Below are 24,763 nucleotides of genomic sequence, written 5' to 3' on the forward strand. Positions count from 1 at the left end.
CTGATCTCTTTGCAGTTAGACATGTTGGCTCTGATTTTACAATGCCACTGTAAAAGCTTTTGGAATATCCCTTCAGAAGTTACAGAATACCTGTTTTTATATAGAATAGGGTAAATACGCATAAACTGCTTGCACAAGATAGGTGGAGGCAATGGAGCTCTCTGTCACGATACATTTACATTTGCCTTATTATTCTCCTGAAGGAAATCAGTGGTTTTCTTCTTCTAAGGGTATCCATGAACTTTTTGTTGAAGAACATGTTTTAAAGAAAAAAAAAAATCCAAGCCTAATTTTTTTTAAATGCTGCAATCATGAAGTGGTAAAAAGGACAGAAAAAACAACCAAATTGAAAGATAGCCATAGAAATTTTATGTTGTTCCATCAATTTGACCTGAAAAGTAAATTTCTGTAATTTTTTTTTTTCCTTGACAGACCAGTTCTTCCTTGGTGTGGCCTTGCTTATGGAAATTCAGGGGGCAGTGCAAAAACCACAGGCTGTTGAAATAGCTATCCTCTTTGTCTCACTGCTTCTTGGCCTGCAAAAAGAGTATCTGCTGTAAGAAATAAAAAAAGCAAAAATAATTGTACTCTGTCCAAATTGGAACAAGTGAAACTTACATGAAAGGGATGAAAATTCTGCTGTTATGTGATTCTCACTAGAGCGTTGGCTTATCCATTGTTGTATGATAATAGGAAAATAGAAAGAAATCAGAAATAATGACAGAAGTCAGCTCATAATTTGTGTATGTCAGCTCTCCTAATTAAAAGAAAAATGAAATAAGGAGGGGAGGGGGGGATAAAAAAAGAAACCAAACTGAAGTGCAGTTAAAAAACTACGACTCCAAATCCTAATGCCAGTCGGTAGCAGTCAGAGGCTGGAGTGGGTCTTTGCCTGGAAGAGCAGAGGAAGCAATGACCTGTGAAACGCAAAGGGTGTTACTGCCAAGGGCCAGCTGGAGATGAGGGATGCCACCACTGAGCTGAAGCCCACTGTATTCTCCAGCAGAACAGGCAGGAGGTTCAGTCTTTGTGTGTGAAAAACGACCTTCAATATTCTTATCTGTGCTGCACATTCTTGACATTGCAGGACTAACGACAACCAGCTGCTCAGATCCTGGTACTGGGAAAACAAAACTGGTTGTTGTTGGGGTTTTTTTTGCACCAGCATTTCAAGCTACCAGCTCTCCATGGGACTTCAGACCTTTAGTACATGAGGGACGTTGGTGTTACAGTACAAGGTATCTTTCAAATTGGGGCCAAGAAGCCCAGTGGTGACTGCAGTGTTGATGCCAACCAGGACATGTAGATGACTCTCCCTGGATTTTGCTCTGAATCAGGAGAATTAAAGAATTAGAGCAGATCTTTAAAGCGATCAGATTGACATACCAGCAGTTTCTAAAAGATGAAGCATCCAGGGATTATATCACCCTCAACACTCAATTAGTTTATGTTGCTATAAGTAACTACCATATGGCGTAGCTTCTGTACCAGCTGTTTTTCAGTCTTCAGTGGGTCCAGGTCTACAAAGGAAACTATGCCACAGAGCTAACAGTAATTAGAAAAGTGAAGGAAAATAGCGTATTTTAAAGATGATCTTAAAACTTGCAGATGGATAAAAATTGAGTGGTCAGGGATGGTGTGGCTGTCGTGTGTCAGGCTGGGCATACCAGGTGCCTGCAAACACCACATGCCTGCAGCAAGGTGGGCTGCAGAGGTTACAGCTGCTCCTGGTCTGCACTGCTGCAAAGCAGCCAGCGTGGGACAGCAGGGACCAAATCTGGGCAGATGGCAGAAACCTTTAATCACATCCTGGTATCCTGGGACACGGGCTGAGGTCCGCAGGAACCGAGGAACTCTAACCAGGAGATGTTTTCCTTCCAATCCATGGCAAAGTATGGCAGGCACTGCTCTGACCTGCACGCTGCTTCTGTTTCCCTGCAGCCCTCACCCATGTGATTTCTTGGGATCTGGAGGTGGGATGATACATCATGAGCCAGGTTTCATTGCCCACCATCCACACTGGGGAGAAGACAGGAATAAATCAGTGTTCCTACAGTTGCTCAGGTCTGCAGCCTCCAGCCAGAACAATGCCAACTGCTGCTGTCTTTCCCCAGCCTTTTTGCCTGCTTTCCACTCTTCCCATTGCAAACTGGGTTTCCTGCTTTGAGAAATATTTCCATGGTGCAGCTGGGCCGTGTAGAGCTGTATTTGATGCCGTTCTCCCCAGTTCTTTCCTTCTAAGGGGACCATGGCCACTTCTGTGTCCAACTGTGTCATCTTGGTGCTGAATGATCACGCTTTCAGTCAGCTTGTGCTACCGGCTTGACAAGCTACTGTTTGCATACCAGAAAATTATTATTAGACTACCTTTTTTTCTTTCTTTTTTTCCACCCCTCCCTGGATAATGACTGAAAAATTGCTGTGCCCTAATCTCCAACTATGTTTTTAAGACCACACAAGAGCTTGCATGGTGCTCTGCACTGGAAAATTTTAGTCTGCTGTTTTGAATCACATGAAACAGCATGGCAACACAAAATGCTGCTAAGAGGTATATACTGTAATTTATTTATAATTATTTAAAGTGCTTTTTATTAACAAATTTCTTAATTGTGGATTTTGAAGGAATCTCTTTTCACTTTTAAAGGATTTGTGAGATTTTTGTGAGAGTGGAAGCAAACTATCAAGTGCTCTGTGGTTTTATCCATAAAATTTCCTGTGATGTAGCTAGGTCTCCTGTATGGATTTCCAGCTGTAGTGGCTGTATGGATGTAAGCTACACCATGAAAGCATTTACATTTTTTCTTAGCTGGTACTGATTATACAGTGAAGGGCAACCACTGCAATCTGTTGGGCAGAGTATTTGAATTCCAATCTATTATCAGAAAAATATTTTCCATAATTCACACAAATGAGCCAGAAAAGTAGACGTAAAGTTCACAATTACAATCTCATTTAGTATGTACAATAACCTGTTTTATATATTAGATCCAGAGCAAAATTATACAGTTAAGCAGAAGCTGATACCTCTAACATGCATGTTCCTTAAACTTCTGAGTTTTGCTTCAAGGGTTTTTTTTTCTTTTTTGAGTGTTTTCACTGACTTATATAGTGCTGTATTCTTGCATATAACCAATTCAGCCTTAAATCTGTGGTGTCTGGGCTGTGTCCAGAGAATTATACCTTTCTACTGAGACCTGGTAATGTTATATTCCAATCTGAGAGGTATCAACAGTTTTTCAAAAATGCAGAAAAAAGGTTTACATCATAGTTTAGATGTAGACTATCTCTACATACTGATTTTAAAATGAAGTAGTAACAAATAGATATTTTTTTTTTTTATTTTCTCAGTAACACAGTCATTTAAAATGAAGACTACAGGTTTACAAAGGCCTGATTTCTAATGGATAACCTTATCTTGTGCATCTGTAATTCCCTTCCAGGCTGAACATTTTACTGGTTGTTGTTGTTGTTGCTATTTACATTTTCCTAATTTTTCTTTTTTGTGTTTCACGTGTTCTTTTAAAGCTGGTTTTAAATCATTTGTGACTTGCCCCCCCCCCCCCCCCCCCCCCAGTTCCAATGAGGGGGCAAAAAAAGTGACATAGACTAAAGGAGAGAGGTACTGTCTTGGAGAAAAAGAGTTAATACAGAATGGCATATGAAATTTGCTTGTTGGCGGAAAGCAGTAATTCCAGAATGGTCCTCAAAACTTCATTAGAGCTCAGAGAAACATGCAATATTGCATTAGCTGAAAGAAAACCTCTTATATAACAGAGCTTAATGTCCTTGGAAATGTTGCAGAGTTTATTTGAAAAATAAACCCAACAATACTCTATTAAATTTATAGAGGAAATGGAAAGCAGAAACTCAGAAGACTGTAATTGCCACCTACAGATGTAATCATTAAGAGTAAGAAGTAATGAAGGGGGAAATCAGAGGCAACTCACCTCCTTAGCAGGAAGGTGGAAGTTCTGTTGCCACCCTGTGGTAAGCCTATGGAGAGCTAGGAGCAGCTATCTGCACCGTCAGGATTCGATAGGAGTGCCGCTGCCAGAAATCTCCATGAGTTGCTGGAAAAATATAGTATGCAAATAGCATCCTGATTAGAAAGGAGCAATGCGAGTTGAAATCCCATTTTGCATTTAATTAGTGTGCATGGTCAGTTCTTTGGTGGGGTGGGGTGGGGGGGAGGGGTATTGACTCGCATTTTAATTCAAAACTCTTACATGAAATATTCAGTGGGAAAGAAAAGTGAGCAGAGTGAAGAAAAGAGTTTTTTAAAGTTCTCTTTTTAAAATGAGGTCATTTATAAGCTTTTATAAGTACAAACATCCATCATTCTGTTGCATGTCTTCTTGAAATCATCTCTAAAGTTTTTGCATTAATTTTAATTTTTTCTCAAGTTCTTCTGATAATCCTGGGATACTTCATAGTTCTAGTACGTTTAGAAATATGAGCGTTAGTGTTTCACAAAGAACTTTTTAGAGCACACTGTATAGAAACACGATTATTTTTCAAATGGGAAGTCTTCCAGGTTTGCCTACAGCAGGATTTGGGATTCACAAAAGTGTGTCAGCTTGTTCTTTCCCCCCCCAGCTTTAGATCGTAATTCTTCATGATGTGACAACTGGTTGCTGTAGAAATTATTAGGATTCAAGAGCATGATTTCACAGCCTGAGTCGCATGAGCTTTTCACAATCCCCTTTTTGATCAGATTAACACTGGCCCCTGAGCTGACCCGCAGCCCAGAGAGCCAGACAAGCCTCTCCTGCCAGACCAGGGATTGCTGGCAGCCCGCTCACTTTCCCTTTGGAGAAGTCTGTCCTGCTCCACTGCAAGGTCCCTTTCTCCACTGTGATGTTAACCCTTCTGTCATGTGTATAACATCACTTGCGCGGGGTTGTTCTGGTGTCGGTGTAATGAAGTGCTTGAATTTCATGCTAAATATGGTGATCGCCTTTGTAAGAACAGCTCTCCTAAGAACTCACACACTTGTAGCTAAAATACAAAAATGAGATTAAACAGGCATCACAGATGACGTTCAACTGTATCTCTCGGTACACGTCTAATTATGACCTTCACTGAGGCAATTATTCTGTCTTGATCTTAATGCCTTTTGCAACCATCAATTAATAAAACTTCACATAATGTCCTGGTAGAACAGGAATTACTACCATCTTTTTAGAAGCAGGCAAACTGAGGCATAATTGTTGACCTGTTTTTAGATGAGATGAGAGAAATGAGGACGCAAAATTTAGGTAAGACTCTCACCTTGGCCCCTAGACACCAAAATAAAATGCAGAGAATTACACAAAGACCCAGATCTGGCTGTTCTTAGCACATTCCTGGGATCGCCTCCAGCACAGACCCCTGGCAGGTCCCCTTCAGGTGTGGTATCGGGGCATGAGCGATGCACAGCTGGTGAGATGTGCCTGGGGGGGTCACTGTGCAGGAAGGCTGGGCTGGTCCCTCAACAGGAGCAGGAGCCTTTCCAACCCATGGAGCACCCCACAAGCAGAAGGCAAAAGTCTGCTGTAAAAGCTGCCCCAGCTCTGCCAGGCTATTACTTCTCTTTTGTGTTGTGGAGGTGCTGATAGACTCTTACCTGACTTGCAAATCCCAGAAAATACAAGCAAATCACTGGAATCCTTCCCTTTTTTTACACATATGACTCACAAACATTTGCCTCCTACATTAGTGTTGCTTTTCCTCGAAGTTGAGTCATTGTCTTGTATCTGATTTAACAACAATAGCAAGGAAAAAAACACAGCATCAGTTGCTACTGTGTAAGACTAGATCAAAAGCAATTCTTTAAAGGAGGCTTTCCAGATAGCTAGATTAAAGATTTGAGAGAATGGTAAAAAATAGAACCGAAGAAAAACAGCTCCTAAAAGCAAAACATTACGTTTTCATGCTATTGTGCTTTTAAAATTGAAGGCAACAGTCTGAAAACAGACATCAAAATAAATCTGACTTGATGGGAATTATCTGGAGATCATTGTATTTATTGCATTTGTTTTGATTTTCCAGTCCCTGCCTCACGCAGCAGGCAAAGATATGACTTAAAAGATTCAATATCTCATTTCAAAAATTAAACTTCACTTGATTATCGAACTGACCCATACTAACCCAGAGAATGTTATGTATTATTCTGGAGTATCACCAGCAGGCTGGGAATCGTGAGAGTAGGACAGAAGGCAAAGTCTCTGTGTCCCCAGTATTTAAAGGGTTCCTGATAACTGATGCTGTGCTGCCCCTCGGAGGCACGGCACAGAGCTGCAGGAATGAGGAGGGAAAGGATTCATTCCGGTGCTTTAAAATTATCTTGGTTTTTTGCTCTCCTTCCTCTCCGCCCTTCTCCCCCCACACACACCCTGTGTGTTGCCCAAAGGTCTATACGTGTGGAGTCTCTTGATAAGGGTCTGAAAGCCCTATCATGTAGCATTTCTTGCCCAGATTGTATTACGTGCAATGATACCCTGGAGAAATATTTTTCCAGCCAAATGTGGGTATTTTAGGATCCTTTCCTACTTCTCAGCTCATTTCTCTAATATTTGGCATCTGGTACAACTGTGGAGCTCTTATCATCTATGGAGTATAAAAAAAAATATGATGAGTGGGTCAGGAGAAGGTTCAGGTAGTTGGTGCGGTTATTGTCGAGCATTATGGAGCAGGGAATAGATTTTGGAATTTCCCTGTGAATTTCCCCCATTTTAGCCAGGTCTCTCATTGAAGCTGCTGCTGTGGCTCATGGGCACTGCTATCAGCACCAGACCCAGAGCAGCAGTGGGAGAAGTTGGCATTCTTCTGCTTGTACAGCTCCAGTGATAACATATTGAGATGAACAAGAAGTTCACTTCTGCCCACTCACAAAATCAGGGTTCTTAAAGAAAAAAAAATATTTCTTGGGAATGCTGAACTCAGTTAAAATCTTATGTTGTTTGAGTAAGAACACCACAAGGCTGCATATGAGGCATCTCCTGTTCAGGAGCCTATGAATTTTGGTCGTCTGGTTATGACCTTGCTAATGAGAAGAATTTGACCTGGATGCTGACCTGGCAAATGGTGAACCAGGAAGGTGTGGCACGCATCAGAAATGTTCCAGTGCTTTGGTGAGATTTACAGTGATGCAAGACAGAATAACAGCCCCAGAAAGGAGAAACAATAACTTTAACGGGGTGGTTCTGGCTCTAGCAGCAGAGAGCATGTGGTGCCAGATGAGAGGTGGGAGTAGTAAGACAGAAACGCAGACATAACAACAATTTCCTTCTAGTTTGAGCTGCCATTCGGAAGTGTTGTAGTACATGATCTACTCATTACCGAGGCCCAAGATTATCTTCAACGAGCAGATCAAGCAGCACAGCAAACTGAACACAGCTGAATGGCACCTCAGCCTGAAGGGAAGTTGCAGGAAGAGTGGAGAAACCAAGAGGCGTGTTTTCCTCCATCCCGTGGGAATCTTCAAAATGGCAACTGCAGAATCCAGTCGTGGCACAGCTCCTTTCCCTGGGAGAGGAGGAAAGTGGCAGTACAATGGATGTAGTCATGTTGCTCAAAGCCCAAGCGCTGTCCCTGACTAAGTGTATTAGGGTTAAAACAGCCTTTCTGTTCCCCTCCCAGAACTGATATTCAGCTGCATGAATTATTGGCTTGGACTGTGTAGAAATTGCAAACGCAAGTCCATCAAGTGCTTGGTAGTAAACAGTGGATCACAAAGCATTTGGCTTTGGTTCCAGCAAAATAACGTTCCTGGCAACGTCCAGAGACTGTCCCTGACCAGCGCTGTCCCATGTTTGACCTGTTCTTCTCCAGGAGAAAGTATGCCTTTGAAAGCACAGCTAAGATATGGTTTAGAGAGGAAAGCAGCCCTTTGTCTTCCAAGCAGGAGCTAAAATGTGCCTGAAGGTCAAGAGTCACTTCTCCTGTCTGACTTTACTTGATTTTAAGCTGATAGTTTAGATTAGTGGAAACAGTGTGCACTTTGCAGCCCACTTCAAAAAGGAAAGAAAGCATAAAATAGTTGGTTGGCTGCATGGTTTTCCTGAGTAAATGTCTATTTTGGTTTTCAAGTGGAAAAAAGTTAATCGCATAGTACATTCACACTGTATGAAAGGAGTGGATTTGGCTCCTTTGAACACATAAGTACTTACTGGGCAAGCATAACATAATTTCTTTATATAACATTGAAAACCAAGAATTGGATCCTTAGTTGGTGTGTATCACTGGATACATTATTTATGCCAGTTATGGATTTGGACTTAAAACTGTACTAAACCAGCTCTCTGAGTACACAAGGCACAGAAAGATAATTTAGAGGCAATTAGTCAACCAGGTGGTTGTGCTCATAGCAGTACATCATGATCCTTTTTTCAGTTTGTGAATGTAGATCTGCGAAACAGAAACCAGACATCCTGGTAGCATTCCTTAAAGAAATGTTCTTCACTCTGAAAAATAATAGAAGTTGGTGTAATCATGATGTAACCACGCTTTGAGTATTTTCACATGCTGGTGGAATCCTGCTAAGCCTGATGAAGATGAAACCTCACACCTAATGTGCCAACAATGTAATTGGGATTTATAGCCGCAGACTGGAGCATGCAATCTCTGGGGGCTGGAGAGAGTGACAGAGAAATATCACTCTGAAGAAGCCAGAAGAGTAAATCACAACCTCCCTCTCTGATGGACGTTCCCACACGCAGGTCTCTGTCCCCGCAGGAGCAGGGCAGAGCACCCACCTCGGGGGCTGCTGCAGCCATGCATCGTCAGTGGGAAGGGATGTTCAGCCAGCCCAGAGCTGCTGTGTTTTCCAGGGGGAACGTTATCATGAGAAGATGAAAAGCATCCAAGGAAGCCTTAGAAAGAAAGAAAAATGCACAATGAAATTGGCATCCCTGGGTGTAACCCACATCCAGATACTCCAGGAATAACATGACTCAGAAAATGACTTTTTTTAGCAATAAAGAATAAAAGGCAAGGAGTACAACTCTGCGGTTCTGGTCCTGCTCACTGAGGATGATGGTATTTTCTTTGCAATTTGATAACGTTTGCCATCTGAACACCTTGAGGCATTTCAAAACATGCATTTCGTAGTCTGGTGGTGGGAAAATACTTGCCAGCTTGGTATGTCCTATGGCCTGGCTGTGCCTAGCGCTAAGCAAACACCCCATGAAACCATCCAGCCCCTGCACTGCTGAAGGGGATGGTGAGACATCGGTCAGCCATGCTCTAATGTCGTGGGGGTCATGGTAAAAATACACCAGTGGAAAAAGAAGCTGCTATAATGAGTCTTTTTTTTTATGTGGGAATTGTCCTCGATACTAAATAGGAAGTGTTTAAGGGTAGAGCAGGCTGTGAGGGGCCTGGAAATGAAGATTAGTCTATGTTAGATATAGTGAGCTATTAGGTAGATAAAAATGGAGCCATCTCCATCCTGCCAATAAATGCAACAGATAAAGAGGGGGAAAGGGGGAGGACATTTTTTTCCAAAGCCACCCTTAATCAGCAAAAAACAGCAGACAAAATTATCTTTGGTAGAAGGGGATTTGTGGGGTATGGGTTACATTTATTATCTGATAGGTTATAAGCTTGATTTTAATTTCCGGTATTTGCCTGCTACATCCCAAGGAACAATAGGAGCTGGATCTTGTGCGTGTCATTTATAACTGTGTGCATGTCATTTATATGGTAATGGGGGAGTTTCCCCTCATCCCCAGCGATTTCTGCAAAATTCTACATGCTGGTTCTCAGTATATTTAGCTTACTCCAGTGTAAATTAAAATGCACATTCATGATCTTTGAACAAAGCGGGCAAGGATAATTAGTAATTTGATGCTGTTCTGTACGATGCAATTCAAAGTAATACTTATAATTTGCAGTTAATTAATCAGGACTTTTCCCCTTAAAATTCTTAATTGCCTTTCTATGATGTTCATTTTTAATAAATTTTTTCCTACCAGTTTTAGATCCAATTATGCAGACAATTTCTTTTTGCTGTTACTGCATGGTTGTGTGTGTATGTGTTTATATGTACATTTCTGTTCATTCTGGTGGGGTTTTTTTCAGAAATTTTTATGTGTTGGCTTATGGGTGGGGGTTTTGTCAGCTGAAATTAAAAAGTTGAAAACAATGGAGTCGGTGCACAAGTATGAGAAACAAGATACAACAGGGAATAGAAAACTCAAATCGACAACAAAATTAAAAAAAAAATCTAAATCTCTGGAATGCCATTGCCACTATGAATAGTTAACCTCATCTGGTATTTAATTCACTATCCAATTAAAACTCTCATTAGAAGACTCTAATTGTTGTAGCTTTAAAGTAAAACCAGCAGTCGTTAGAGACACAAACTTTGAACTCTCCAAGGAAATTAAAGTGGTCATAAAGTCAAAAATAAAATTGTTAGCAAATGTAGACGTACGTGGGGGTGGTGCCTGTGGTGAGAAGGGTGTCACGGACCATCCCTTCCCCGCGCAAGGCGCTGAGCGCTCCGTGCCGCACAAAGCCCAGCAGCTCCCCTCTCGTGAGCAAGAGCTGGGTGACACCCCCTTGCTCCCCCTGCCAGTGTCACTTCCCTTTGTGAACAGAAACTTTCTTTCCACCTCCTTCCACCTCTCTAGAAGAGGAAGTGTTTCCCTCATCTGTCCTTGCCTGGGCATGTGCTTATTGCCTTAATACAAAGGGCTTTTTAAGTGGTTGTTGCAGAAATGGCCTTCACTGCAAATTGACTTACGTTTTGCCAACATTCCCCTACTGGGCACTCCACATATGCAAAATGTTGGGATTTATTTACTGTATCTCACTGACAGGAGTTGCTGGGCTGTAGGTGTTACACAGACTTGGTGCCCCAGCCCGAGGTGCAGGGTACCACACAGCTTTCCCTCTTGCGTAGTGCAGCTGGAGGCATCACCTGTATCCAAAGCATCTGTAACTGTCTTTTGGCCATTAGTGGGGTTTAACCTGAGGTCTGCAGCTCCCTGGAGAGATGTGGGGTAATTCTGAGTGGTCCTAGGAAGGTGACTATGCAAGCTTTTGCCAGCAGGTTTAGAATTGCTACGCAGTAGTCCACAGCTCAAAAATATTGGGGAAAAAAAAGTAGTTCCTGGTAATAGAGAGAAAAGAGATTTTGATGGGTGGACATTATCCTAAAGGTATGTTTGTCTTTTCTGTGTGCTTCTGCACATCCATAGTGGAGGTCCTTCAAGACTTGCACCTAGGAAAAACAGAATTTCTGTTTAACATGCAAGTGCTGCCACTCTGATAAACAGTTAAACCACACTGATCCATCAGTGACATAACCTTATTATATGCCATTACTTTCATTAATAATAAACATTTATGTTATTTAATAAGAGTATTTTTTTCTGAAATATTGCTATAAGCTAATTTGAATTCTGTTTGTATCCTGCTCTCTTTTTTATTGTTCCTGGGTAACTCTATTGATCTCAGTAGTTCCTCTGATTATTCAGTACTGGAAAATCAGGTTCATCCTCTAACTCATTATTGAACTGAATCTCTCCGTTAGCCAGATCCTGAATCACTGTTCAGGTTGAAACCTCTGGGAATATTGCTGTAGTAGGGCAATATAAACTCTGAGTGGGTTTTTAATGGTGTTCAATGACTGTAGCAGTTTAAACTGGGTAAGAAATTTGGAGCTAAACTAAATTCTGTCAATGTGCTACACTTTCCATTTCATAAAGCAGGTCTGTATTTTGCTATATTAGCTGGCGTTTATTAGCACTCATGCTAGGTGACTAGCAGGTGCTGCTCAGGGTGAATAAATCATGCAAGTGATGCCGGTGAAAGACAGCTTGCAGAGGTGCTGATAAAAGTCCATGGGGTTGAAGAATCAAGTTCTTTAATAGTGATGTCAGGCTGTTCAGTCTTCTTATCTCTCATATTTCTTTATGAAACACTAAAAGAGATTGCTTTTGGGCACTTGTGTTCTTGAACTATTGCAATCGTCTAATGAATTTTTGATAGGCGAATTCAGAGGGTTTTGTGATCACTAACTTTCTTGATACGTCTGTAGCTATTGAAATGGATCCCTTGTGTCAAGGTTGGCTGTCCATCTTCCTCCTATCATAAAACACATAGATTAGTTAGGAAGAACCTGTAACTTTAATTTAAAGGAAAGGTGAAGTGGAAGCTACTTGAGCAGGTTTGAATAGGGTAATATTCAGCATATAATGAAAGCCTCGATTTGTCTCACTGCATTGCACAGATAAGCAAATTGTATTTCCAGACGTGGCAACCTGTTAAGTGGCAGGGGGGCGGGGCAGTCAGTTGAGCAACATGAATTCTGTCTTGTCTAGGTCCTTAGCCATTGAAAAGGTATGGTATGACCTTGCAGTGAACGTTTACCCGGAGCAATGAGCTGCAGTGCAAATTACTCAGAAGCCTTTTACCAGGAAAAGTTTCTACAGATTTAGTGCCTCTAGCTAACAGGCTTTCATGGAGAGCTGACAGCAGGCTGTGGTCTTATGTTTATGCCAGGTGATGGAAAAATACTTTCTTATTATGCATCAGTGTCATGCAGCAGTGTGCCACTGCAGACAGGTTTTCTAGGTGCATTTGGTCTTTGCAGTGAGTGCTAGAAACAGGAATATCTGATGATGCGATCTCCAAGTAATATTTCTACTTTTGTAATTCAGTCCTCATTTTCATTATTACATCTGGACATCCTGACAGATCACAGAATTGCCTGCGCTGATGAAATGTCTGCATGTCAGTCTAGCCAGGATGATCCAAGAGGTTTTTACCATGGCTGAGACTGACTTACCACACCAAAGGAGGAAACCTGCTAATTGTTAGGAGCTATTGCGAGCATTAATCATTAATGCTTTTGAAAGCAAACAACTCTAGGGTTACTAAGGATGGTGCACAGGGGAGAAAAAGCCAGAAGCACAGAGAAGGAAACTTCTGAGAAGAGCAGAAGGAGGATGTGGAGGCAACTCAGCATTGTTCTGCTGTGTTTGTCCAAAGAGGACAGCATTTCTTGCGAAACAGGCCCCGAAATACTGATGTGCCCTCAGGATAGTATGGCACTTGTGTATGACACAAGGTCACCCTGCCTGCCATGGCTGCCTGCCTGCCCAGGTTGCTCTGGAGGGGGTGCCAGACCTCCTGGGGAGCTGCTTGTTGCTCCTGGTGGAGGCACAGGGTCCACATGAGGTACGGCTCCTCACCAGGGCTCTTTGCACCTCAAGTAGGAGTTGTACAGCTGAGCGTGCTCAGTGTGTGCGGATGTAAAGATGGCCTGGAGGAGCCCCTGTCCCCTCTGGATATTTTCAAATAGCTGAATTCTTCTCTTATTTGTGAGAATGCATCTGTACATCTCAGGTGACATCACACACTTGTGTGCATCTGTGCTGTTGGATTGGTTTTCTTTCCACAAATCTGTTTGTATGAATGAGGGAGATTTTAAACATTCATGCTTTCTCGGTTATTACAGCCTGAGCCTTGCCTCCTGCATTTGTTCTGTTAGGAGCTGCAGAGATGTACCTGAGGACAGGATCAGGACAGTGGTCAATGCCACCAGCGTTTTGAAGCCCCCCCCCAGACACTTAGACAGCCAAGAAGGTCTGGCAGCTACTTGTCAATAACCTTATGAACAACACCCCAGTGCCCTGGCTCATATAACATCTACAGGATCCTTTAGTGTTGGAAACACAACAAATTAGAAGAATCAATGGACCAGGGGAAAAAAAGAAAAAAACAGGATCATTAAACTAGCAGTTTTGATATGGGTGAGATGAGTAGCCTCAGAAAGTCTCTTCTGTCAGCAGCTTGACGTCATCCTAACATGATTTCAGTACTGCTCTTTGGGGAAAGGCATCCTAAAGACTGTCCTCAGAGAAACACCAGTCGGTATTGCTGGTAGTTGGGGCTATGGATAAGAAGCCCAGGTTGGAGTGGTCAGGATTTAGCCAGGGTGGCTGGCAGAGGTGCCTCTGATGTGCACACTGTGGCTCTGCTAGACCCTGGTTGCCCTTCATCCCTGTGTCGTTCCCTCAGAGGTCCTTTCCAGGTATCAGAGAGTATCTAATAGTGACACATCTGCTGGAACACAGCAGCCTGTGGTGTTGTTACACTGATCCACCTTCATCTTGCAGAAGCAAAGGTGGACCAAGGCCCATTCACCTTTAGAATTCGTGGAGTTTGCCTGTTTGCTGAGCTTGGCTCAGGCCATGCAGCAGCTCTGGGGCCCCCATAAGAGATGTGCAGGTAAGATGTGACCTTGTTGACCATGCAGAACACATGAAGAGTCCCATGAGGTTGTCTTCAGCACTCAGCATGAGCCACCCCTGCTGAAACGAGGTTCTCTCCAGATCCTCAGCATCTGGGCACAGGGAGGCAGAAAGCACTCGCCAAACCCTCGCATGCTGCCTCGACACAGTGCTCTGCAGGAGCAAGGGGCTGCAAAGCTGTGTGACCAGAAAACATGTGTTTCAAGCAATTAAACCACATGACTAAGTGGAAATTAATTACACCTGCAGCCCACACCTTCCCTGGGCTTGCAGAGATGCAAATCTCATGGCTGGGCTCCTTTCCCCGAGATGAGGGGCTGCCACTTTCTTGCAGCTCCTTGCTGCCGTCATAACGCTGCTGCCGTCAGGCGGTGAGCTTTTTGGAGCAGGATTTGATGTTTAGAACATGTTTTCTAAAGCATGTCCTCCAAAATGCCATGAAAGTAAGTAATGTTTTGTTCTTCATAAGCTTGTTGCCTGTCAGTGGCAGCAGAGGCTGTGTGCTTTGAGTATATTTAGTATATGTCAAGAATAAAGGGTCACTGGCATGAGCGTGGCAACTCAGGCTTTCTTAAGGACCTCTTGGATGATGACACAAACACCTTGAGAGCAGTTGTTTGCATACAGGGATTGTGGGATTGGGCTGAGCCTGGAGCTTGGGCTAGGTTAAAAAATAGTTTACTTTTCTTTTTTTTTTTTTTTTCTACAAGAGGTTGTTGAATTGTTTAGTAGCCCTGTAAAATTACTTTGTTTCCACCTGGCTCAACTAGACAAGTGGGAAAGAGGATTAATTTCATTGAAATCAATAGTGCTGCAGGGTTATTGCTGACACCAGCACAAAATAATGTCAACCCAGGAAAATGTAGATTGGATATAGTAATATAAACCAATTTTACACCATTTGCACACACATAACTACTTTTACACCCATTTTATACCTATAACTATCACTTAATGGAGGTTGGTGTAGATCTACGCTGGAGCAACTGAGAGAAAACCTTGTACATGTATGAAGATGGCTCGGTGGTCTTCTAAAGCCATCCCTGAAACACGTCAGTGATGGCCAATACAAACAACTAGTTTTCCCTGACTGAGTAAAACTACTTGTTTTCAAACTATGCAGTAGCAATTGATTTGGATGTGTGGTTGGTGCTTTGAGATGATCTAGTAATTGATTTTAAAACAGATGGCAGCTGTCAAATAAGCATTTGTATTTGATGTTTCTGTAAGAACCCTTGGGGGTTTGCTACCTCAGAAGTCTTTGTTTTCACCTTTCCTAGACCCCCTTTCTGTTTGATCTCTCATCCTCTTAAGTTCTTCTGACATGTCCTACTGACAAATTCTTTTGAGCTTTCTTTCCTAATGTACCCCATGGCCTTTATGTTAGGCTTTCATTTCATTTTGTTTAAAATTCCTTTTTATTAACAGTTTTAATAGAACAGCAAAATGTCTTCAGCACACCAAATACTGATCTGAGCATCAGCTACAATACGTTGCACTAACAAAACATTGGTTATGCTTCCTGGAATTGCTGCACTTCACATCAACAATAAATAACATAGAAAGGGAAGTTCCTTCTGTAGACAAAATCTTGCTTTACTTTCTGTAAAAATTAAAATATTCTGAAATTAATGGGCCTACTGGCAGAAAACTAGATATGTTTGCACGTGTGTATGTGAATGTATCTATATCTACTTAGAGGAGAATTAAACTGTTTAGTACATGTCTTTTTCTTCTGTGGGCTGACTAATGATACTGTTTTGATTTCCTACTGAAGAAGAAAATACAAGGTCTGGAACAAGAAGAGAATTTTACTTGTATAAAAGAAATTGATTTATTTAATAGGCAAAACCTCCTTAGTGCCTCTACCCATTACACCCTTATTTTGACCTCCTGGCATGCAGAAAGCCTCTACTTTTCTAGATGCAGTTAAAAACCTCTTTCTGCTCAGTTTCCAAGATCACCTCCTCAGTTGTTACAAATGGAAGTTACTTTGTTGAAGTTAGTGACTCTGCAGTTGTTATCTGCAGGCACATCTGTATAACACAAGGGGCTTCACCAAGGGTGCACACACCATTTGGATCTCCAGAAGATCTCCTGTTTATCTGCAGTACAGATCTATGAGTCATTTTTTCTTGGAAGAGAAAAGGTTGGTTTCTTGGCATTAATTGTAATATTTTTCCTGGGCCACCTTATTTGAAGACATTAGCAGTTAAAAATTGAAAAGCTCTTAGACAGGTCTTTCACCAGCTTACTCATTCCTTTAGAAGGGCCTTATGTGCCACTGCTTGGGAGGCTGTGCTGGCATCATCACCACTGCCCTCCCAACGAGGGGTGGCCTCTTGGCCACGTGGGCATGGGCACATCTGGAGGATGGCTGTGGAGTGACAGGATCCTGCCTTGCACAGAGCAGAAGCATGTGGGTGGTCAAAGGAAAGTGGCTTATTGGTGTGGTGTCTCCAGCTGCTTTCATTGTACATGGGAATTGGGGTATTGATGCTTGTAATATGTATAACGTCAGTATATAGAGCATACAGCTAATACAGCTATGTGCCCCTGTTGATTGTGATGACAGAAAAACATATTTTTTCACTTGAAAATTATTTCTTTATTCCTTTTTCTCAGTTTTTCCTCCTGACATCATTTTTTTTCTTTTTCTGGAAGAGATAGAAAGGGGTTGCAGTGGTACCTGTCAGAGGACTGCTGTGTCCAAACATCCTTGTGCAAGCCTCAGTTTCTGTTCACTCACACTGGAAAATTACAGTTTATTTGTGACAACTGCAAAAATTGGAAGAAACCTCTAAGCTACCAGTGGATTTCCCAGCCAGTCATTGCTAAAGGCTTCATCCTTTCCCTAACAGCAAGCCAGAGCTTTGTCACCTTCAGCAGAAAGGCATAATTCCCAAATGTGACTCAGGATGGACAAAGGCTGCAGAACTAGTTAGATTTTTAGAAATGCATGAAGAAACCCCCATGGCCATGACATTGACATGTACTTATTAACAAAGAGGAGCTCTGCCAGTCTAGGACTCTGTGCAAGCCTGGGAAGTGGATTTGTCATGGAAATGTATGTAGAAATACTACAATGGCAGATTATGGTTCACAACATTAAAACCATCTGTGTGGATTTCCAAATGTGGTCCATATGACAGGTTTTATCCAGAATCTGCTGGTTGCCGCTGAACTTGCAGAAGATAAAGCCCTGATGTTTTTCCCTGCATTGCCTCTACAAGGCAAGGCAGAGGTCTGGATGCACTTCAGTGGGACTGTTCAGTGCTCAGACAGAGATGGGCATGAAAATTAAAGTGTTTGATTTCTATGGCCAAACCTCTGCTAAAGGTGCTATACAAGTGTCAGAAGGGATAGCAAAATTCAATTGTGAAGATTCTCACAGGGTTAGGGTAGATATTGTCCATGGAGGAAGGAGCCAGATAATTTTTTTAAGTCCCTTCCAGCCCTGTTTCCTATGATTCCTTGAGGAGTTTGCTACCTAAAGTAAGATACAAGTCTCCCATTTCATTGCTCCTGCAAGTACTGCTGGCTTTAACTCAGTTTGAAACAAGCAGGTGCTTCCTTTCCTTTTACACACGTGCTGGGCTAGTTTTGGATAACACACCTCGCAGACATGTCTATCCAATCTCTGATCAACAGTGCAGTCCATCCAGGGACCGCCTGTATGGTATCACAGCCAAATGCTACATCCAAATACAGATACATCACACCTCGTTCCTTAGCAGCCAAGAACCTCAGCACAGGACTTCTTTCTGCATCCTGACAGTAAGCCAGAAAGCATCTATCAGGAAACATGTTCTTCTGAATAGATGGCATTCCTGCTGGGCACAGCCTGACTAACTCTGGATGCTGTTCAGGTCTTGATACCAAAGATGACCATCTACATAATGCACTGAATGCAGCACCCTTTAATTCAGCTCGGGTAAGATTCCTCTCACCACACCTCTGTTACCATCTTCAGGTTTATTTTCTCATCAAGTGATAGTAAAGTCTCTGAAATGGATATATACCCAGCTCTCACTGAATACACTCCAACCTAGGACTTCAAATGCTCCTCCTGAGCATGAACTTAGAAGACTCTTTGTTTCACACCACTTCGAAGTGGTCATTTGTAGAGGATTCATAGAGGAATGAAGGCAGGTTAATTAACATTGATAACATACAGCTGTGGGCTGTCTTCAGGGGCGGTGGGTTGGCTGACCTGGACAATGTGCAGCTGTGGCTCGTTCCTGCTGAGTAGTTAAATAGCTCTAAGGGGGATGGAAGAGGAGCCCTGGAGGAAGAGAGACCTGGAAGAAGCAGAGGGAAGAGAAAGAGTGTGCCCTGGATGTAGGAGAGACAAGGAGAAGAATGCAGCAGAGGTAAGAAGCAGGGTGGACTGGCCTGAAGAGGATGAAGAAACAACACAAATAATAGATGAACTTTTGAAACCTTGTGGGGCATTGGTGGCTGTGCTGGGGCAAGGTGGGGGAGCCACTTACTGAAGTTAACCTGGTATGGGATGGTGAAAGCCTTGTAGCAGCTCACTAGTTTGCTTGTGCTGTGACAGTTGTCCAATTGAATCTTACTCGGCTGGAATAGAGATTGAAATGTGCACAATGTGACACTCCTTGAGCATAAACATGTCACTAGGTTACCAGTTAGCTCCTATGTGTCCCAGCCAAAGAGTCACTGCTTGTGAGCAAGGTCATCTAGCTGTTTCAGAGTGGTTCAATTTTGAATGTGATGACATAGAATAAGCACTGACTTGCCTCAGACACTGGGCTTGAACCCAGCCATCAAGTCTGAACAGTCCTTGTTCAGTGAAGGTGACTGCACACTTCATTCTCACTATTTTAAAGGTTTGCGTGCCCTGGTGTGATGGTTGGCGAGGAGAGGTGTGGCGAAAGGAAAAAGCACAGAGCCACCAGCAACTGACTGTGAGGAATCTCTGCAGCTCACTTGCAGCATCCCTACATCATCACTTAGCACCCAGCAGGTGCAAGCTTTGAGGAAGAGAGCAAAAGTTTTGATCAATTATCACTTTATAGTCTAGGAGGTCATGAGGTATATGTGGAGAAGGGGTTTGGTTTTAAGGAGAACGTGGTTTCTTATATATGTGAGACAGGATCTGAGCTAACTTTAGAAAGACCCAGGAGTATTGAATGCAGCTGGTTTTCTGAGCATGTAGTAAATGCAAGCACAAGGAATAAAGCGTTCCAAAGAACAAATTGTCTGCAAATCATGTTTTACTTCTGGTACTAAAGTATTTTATATTTCATAAGAATGTTCTCTGGTTTGCTAAAACTAACTGATCTCTAATAATCTGATGTCTCCAATAATGGCAAGGTCCTGGCTTTGTTTCAAGACAAACGTTCACACAATTAAATCTGGTTAACAGAGGACCACAAAACCTGCACTAAAACCTTTCTTGGCATGTGACCTTCAGCAGGACTGCTTCATTAAGTCTGAGATCCTGGAGAAAATGTTTGCTGAATAACATAATTCTTAATTAATGTTAAAATGTCAAGGACTCATCTGCCAGCCATTCTTACTTCTTTTCCTTTATGCTCTTAATTATCTCTTTAATGAGCAACCAATATAAAAGTCAAAAGCAGCATCTTTTAAATGTACACACAACAGGTGGGACAGCGCAGCAAAGTAAATTTGCCAGATGTGCTTTCCCACGTAGTATTTGCAACTTCCTAGACATCTTTTCAAAACCTCACTTACATGTTGCCATTAAGTATTGATTAATGAACTTGTTATTTGTAGAAAACACAACTACTGAGGATGATTTTCTCTTGCATCCTTTCTAAGGTTACCTTGAGTTTTACCTCAAGCTGTATGCAAGCCCAGATTAATAAAGGTGTTCACTTGCTCTGTGGTGAATATAATTGCCTGTCTGTTCTCCAAGGGTCACTCATCCAAGATTTTTTTTAAAGGAAATTAAAAAGTCTTTGAGTTTCTACTCTTCAGACCAGAGGGACATCTCTGTTGGATTGAGGGGTCCTCATAGGGTGGTTGTACAAACATGGTGGGTCTGAACCCTGAAAATCCTCATTCATTTTTCCAGTGACCAGCGATAGCAGCAGATGTTGGAGCTGCTTGGACTTGTGTAGCAGGACTTCATGGTGAAGGCTTGGAAACACTCTGCAGCCTCTTTAATTCTTATTCTCACATTAAAGTAATGAGACCTGTCTTCCTGCCCATCAATCTGTACAGCATATGCAAGCCCTTCTGCTATGGTTTAAATAGGAATAACTCGTATGATATTAAGCCTCTTAATGAAAATGGATTACATTATTGCCTTTTGCAAAATGGGAGGTTTAAAAAGCCAGGTTAGTGTCTTCCAAATGTCAGTAACTGGAGACACTTTGGACAAAGAGTGAATTTTATAGCTTTTCTGGATATCTATAAGCTGAAGTCATCTTTGCAATGAAGGATATTAAATGATAAGAAAAAGCATTAGAAATTAGAAGTTCTTTAAATTTGTGTTTAATGAGAATTAGGTTCTGCCAGTCTTCAAAATAGCGTTTTATGATGGCAGTCTTGTTTTCTCCTTACAGACTGAAACTCTGATGTTCGTACTGCATCTTTCTGAGTACCTTTTCAATAGCAAATACATTATTCAAATCATCAAAAAATCTGTAAGCCCAAAACTCAGCAGTAACAAGGATCAGTCTCTAACCCTGACTACTTATGGAAAATTGCTTTGCAAAAGTGATTTTAAAAATTAAATAGGGATAAAACTCAAGGTGGTGTCCAAGTCACATTCTCTAAGCCTGGTATCTTGTAGTGTTTCAAAGTTCCAGCATTGCATAGATAATAGAAAATTGCTGGTTTTGTTTATTCCCAACTGGCAACAGAGCTCAGGAAGACTTAAATTGTAGCGGAGGCACTTGTGTCCAAGTATAAATGATGTTTGCATCCATTTATATGTGTCTAATATGGCTTTGTGAAGCCACATTTTTTTATGGAGAAGCACTAAACCTCAGTCATTACAGTTCCCCATTAGCCCCAGGGGACCCTCGGATACGTTGCCATCCTATTCCTACCAGGTAGGAACCCAGTGTACATATATATGTTCACATATCCATGTACAGGACACACAGTAGGAGTAGCAGTGCCTTTTCTGCTGTCATGAATATGTGTACTAATATGAATAATATGATGTTTCTTGAGCAAGATAATTATACTTAATAACCTATATATTCAGAGTAATTGTTATCAATTGTGTTCATTTGTGTATACAGCATAATTTAATGAGTGTTTTTAATTGATATTCCTGTGGCATTCTCCCTGTGCTGTGATTAGACTGGGATTTTCGTATCTATACTGTTTCATTTATTGCTAACTATAATTTCCCCCTAATAGACTTTTTTCTGTTCTTGCTTTTTTTTTTTAATAATTAGAGGAGATCTTGAAGACTCATATTGCTCATTGGTGGTCTCCCGATGGTACCAGGTTAGCATATGCAACAATTAATGCCTCCAGAGTCCCAACCATGGAGATCCCGGTATACACTGGCAGCCTTTACCCAACCGTGAAAACGTATCATTATCCAAAGGTAAGGGAAAATAAAACAAACAGTCCTGTTCTATATTTTTTTTTCCCAGTAGGCTCAGGCAGGAGACTGTATAATACTGCACATTCATAGGCAATGAAAATAAACAGATCTAAGGGAAGATCAGCTGTTCCCCAGTGAACATGGTCCTCATTACTCTTCAGTTGTATTTGTAAAATTTCAGTTTCCTGATTCCGGTATTAGTCATTCTAAATATAATGAAAACAAAATTTAAAAATTCGTCCTCTGTACACACACAAAGGCAATTGTGCTTCCACACTAGAATGGAATTGTTGATGCCTGAGAGTTTGGAAGCCAACTTTTCTACAATAATACATTTTATTTTATAATTAAGGGAAATGCAGTATCTGGGCTTCCTTAGATTACCCAGGATGGCCTGATGTCAGAGGAGATAGCCTGGGCTTGGAGACACGTTGTGTCTGAGCATTACAAAGAACACAATGAAGACAGAAAAGGCTCTAAAAGCCCATCTCTCCTTGACTGTGGAGACCTGTACAGCAGCCTTGCAGTGGGTACACAGCACCGGCAGAGCTCTCTGCCAGTATTGATACACTGCTGCTGTTATTGCTGTAATTTTCTGCTATAAAACAGTACAGGAGTGTACTGTGCTGCAGTCATTTCTTCTGGGTGTCTTGGTTTATGCGCTGATTACCTAAGCCCTCACATGTTGGTCCAAATTGAACCATAATTTAACAGGAGAGGTATCCACATACATGCAGGTTTTGTGGAAAGTAACAATGATTCAGCAGGGGATGCCCTTTCCTACAATACAAAATGAACCCGTATTTCACTCTATCGACCATCATCCTGTTAGACAACCTTTTATCAAAAGATACATAAAATAGCAATATTTCTAGTCACCGTGAAAAGTGGTATTTTTTACCAAGGCTAGAGGTCTCCTAAGTAAAATTAACACTTGGTTGTGATCACAACCTTTCCACACCTCTGTGCCACATCACTACGGTTGCAGTTTCCCTGGGAATGACCACAGCGGTCCAGTCCACAACCCCATACAATGGGAATGCATTTTGTAATTCATGGGGATATAATAAATCAAAACCATTGAGTGTTGTATAAGGTATGATAATTTATTCTTATTTTAAAATCCAGGCTGGAATGGAAAATCCAACTATTTCTTTGCATGTGATTGGTCTGAATGGACCTACCCATGACCTGGAGATGACTCCCCCAGATGATCAGAGAATGAGGTAGGTGCTTTCTCACCCTGGGATGCTGGACCCAAATTCTTTTGGGGTTTGAAATCAGGCTCACTCTGAGTTTTTTCAAGATCGTTTTACAGTATCTTTCTTTGCCACTATTAGAGTTCCATTTTGTGTAAATCTGCTTGAAATTTTTCAAATTATTTTTCTTCTTCCGTGTATTTTGTAGACCATTATTTATTTTTTACTTGAAGTTGCTGTGACACAGACTGACTTCAGAGTAGGGCTATTTTTGGAGAACTTGGCAGAATGTCCCCATATCTGTAAGAACACGTTCATTTCACATGTAATCACTGTGGAAGGGATCTTGTCTGCAGCCTGTATGAAAGACTGTGAAGCAGGAACAGGGCAGCCCTATAGGACAGCAACCACGAGCTCACTGCTTTGTGACATAAACCAGTGAAACCAGGCAGACGTTCTGCAAATACATTGCCCAGTCTTCCTTAAAAATAGAAAGGAAAACTCTTTGTTGCTTTTAGGGCAAGTGTATTTTAGAAGTTGGCCTGCAATTCAGCCAACTACTTAGACACTCATTTCTAATTAAGTAAGCACTTAAGTCTGCGTGCAGCAAAGTTTAAAAGTTTGGCTTGGACTTCAGCATGTGGTACATAAGATGGAGCTGCATTTATGTTTATGTTGTGTGTGTTTATGTTACATGGTGTATGATGTTTATGTTTACATTGAGCTAACTTTCCCTTGTTCAGCAGAGAAGCAGCTTTAGGGAATGCATGGCACTCCTCCCAGCAGAGCTCACGGATTAGAACCCAAATCTCAGTAGCTTGAAGTAGCTTTATGCAGGGCAAGAGAAACCAGACTCTGCTTCTACGTCTAAAGTACCCGTAGTGACCCTGCCAAATGTCATGCAAGGTTATCATTCCCAGGCGCATCGCTTGTTTGTGTAGGAGCGTCCAGCCAACATACGTGCTCACCTGTTTTTATCGATTGCTAAATGAGATTGCTGGATCTGTAATTCCAGTGCCAATAAAGACAGAGATACAGCACAGAGCTGATGAAACAGGACAGCTTGGAGGGCAGGGGAGGGTGCAGGGGTGATCTTTATTATGCAGGATAAATATATGAGGCTGGTGGATAGGCTGTGTAGTCATCTGGTGAGCGGGTACTAAACCAGTGGGATCATTTATGGTGGGAGCTGCCTTTCTTTGCTAGAAAAGGTAGTGTCAGCCTCACAACATGTTTTCACTGAGTAACTCTAAAATACTCCAAATCTATTTATGCAACAAAAAATGTATATGACCTGTGACCAATTCAAATGGGCATTAATGCACTGGCCTTTCAAAAATACAACTTCAGGTCTGTATACAGCAGGCAGCAATTCAGGATTGCAGCATCCCCTTTGCAGTATCCCAAGAACAGTATCAGAACTGCAGCTCCTGGACAATATAATTTTTTCTATTGCTAGCATACTCTGTAAACGGCAAGACTCAGAAATATTTTAATTATAGTAATAACTTCAGACTGCAGGATCTAAGTGTTGTTAATAAATTTGTTCTATATGGTTATGAGTGGCTGCAATTTATTTGGTTGCAATCAATATTTTAAAATGATGCAAAATATATCATAATTAATTACTCTCTGTATATTTCATCAGAACCGTGGCAACTGCCATCCCTAGGGCATGATATAAGTAGTGCTGCTAGAGCAATAGGGGTGCATTTTCATTATGCATCTGTTCTCTGAAATGAGAGGATTAGTGTGAT

At 41.7% G+C, this 24,763-nt stretch overlaps 1 protein-coding gene across 4 annotated transcripts in view; it reads left to right on the forward strand.

The window, feature by feature from the left end:
* Nucleotides 1–24,763, forward strand: part of DPP6 (dipeptidyl peptidase like 6) — a 571,473-nt gene that overhangs the window by 490,635 nt on the left and 56,075 nt on the right. For all 4 annotated transcript variants that reach the window (XM_080383697.1, XM_080383699.1, XM_080383696.1 and 1 more), the window contains exons 9-10: nt 21,653–21,807; nt 22,936–23,033. In XM_080383697.1, the coding sequence (XP_080239823.1) occupies nt 21,653–21,807; nt 22,936–23,033 (253 nt within the window). The remainder of the gene's footprint in view (nt 1–21,652; nt 21,808–22,935; nt 23,034–24,763) is intronic.

The sequence above is a fragment of the Falco punctatus genome, assembly GCF_963210335.1.
Source record: "Falco punctatus genome assembly, chromosome: 4".
Lineage (NCBI taxonomy): Eukaryota > Metazoa > Chordata > Aves > Falconiformes > Falconidae > Falco > Falco punctatus.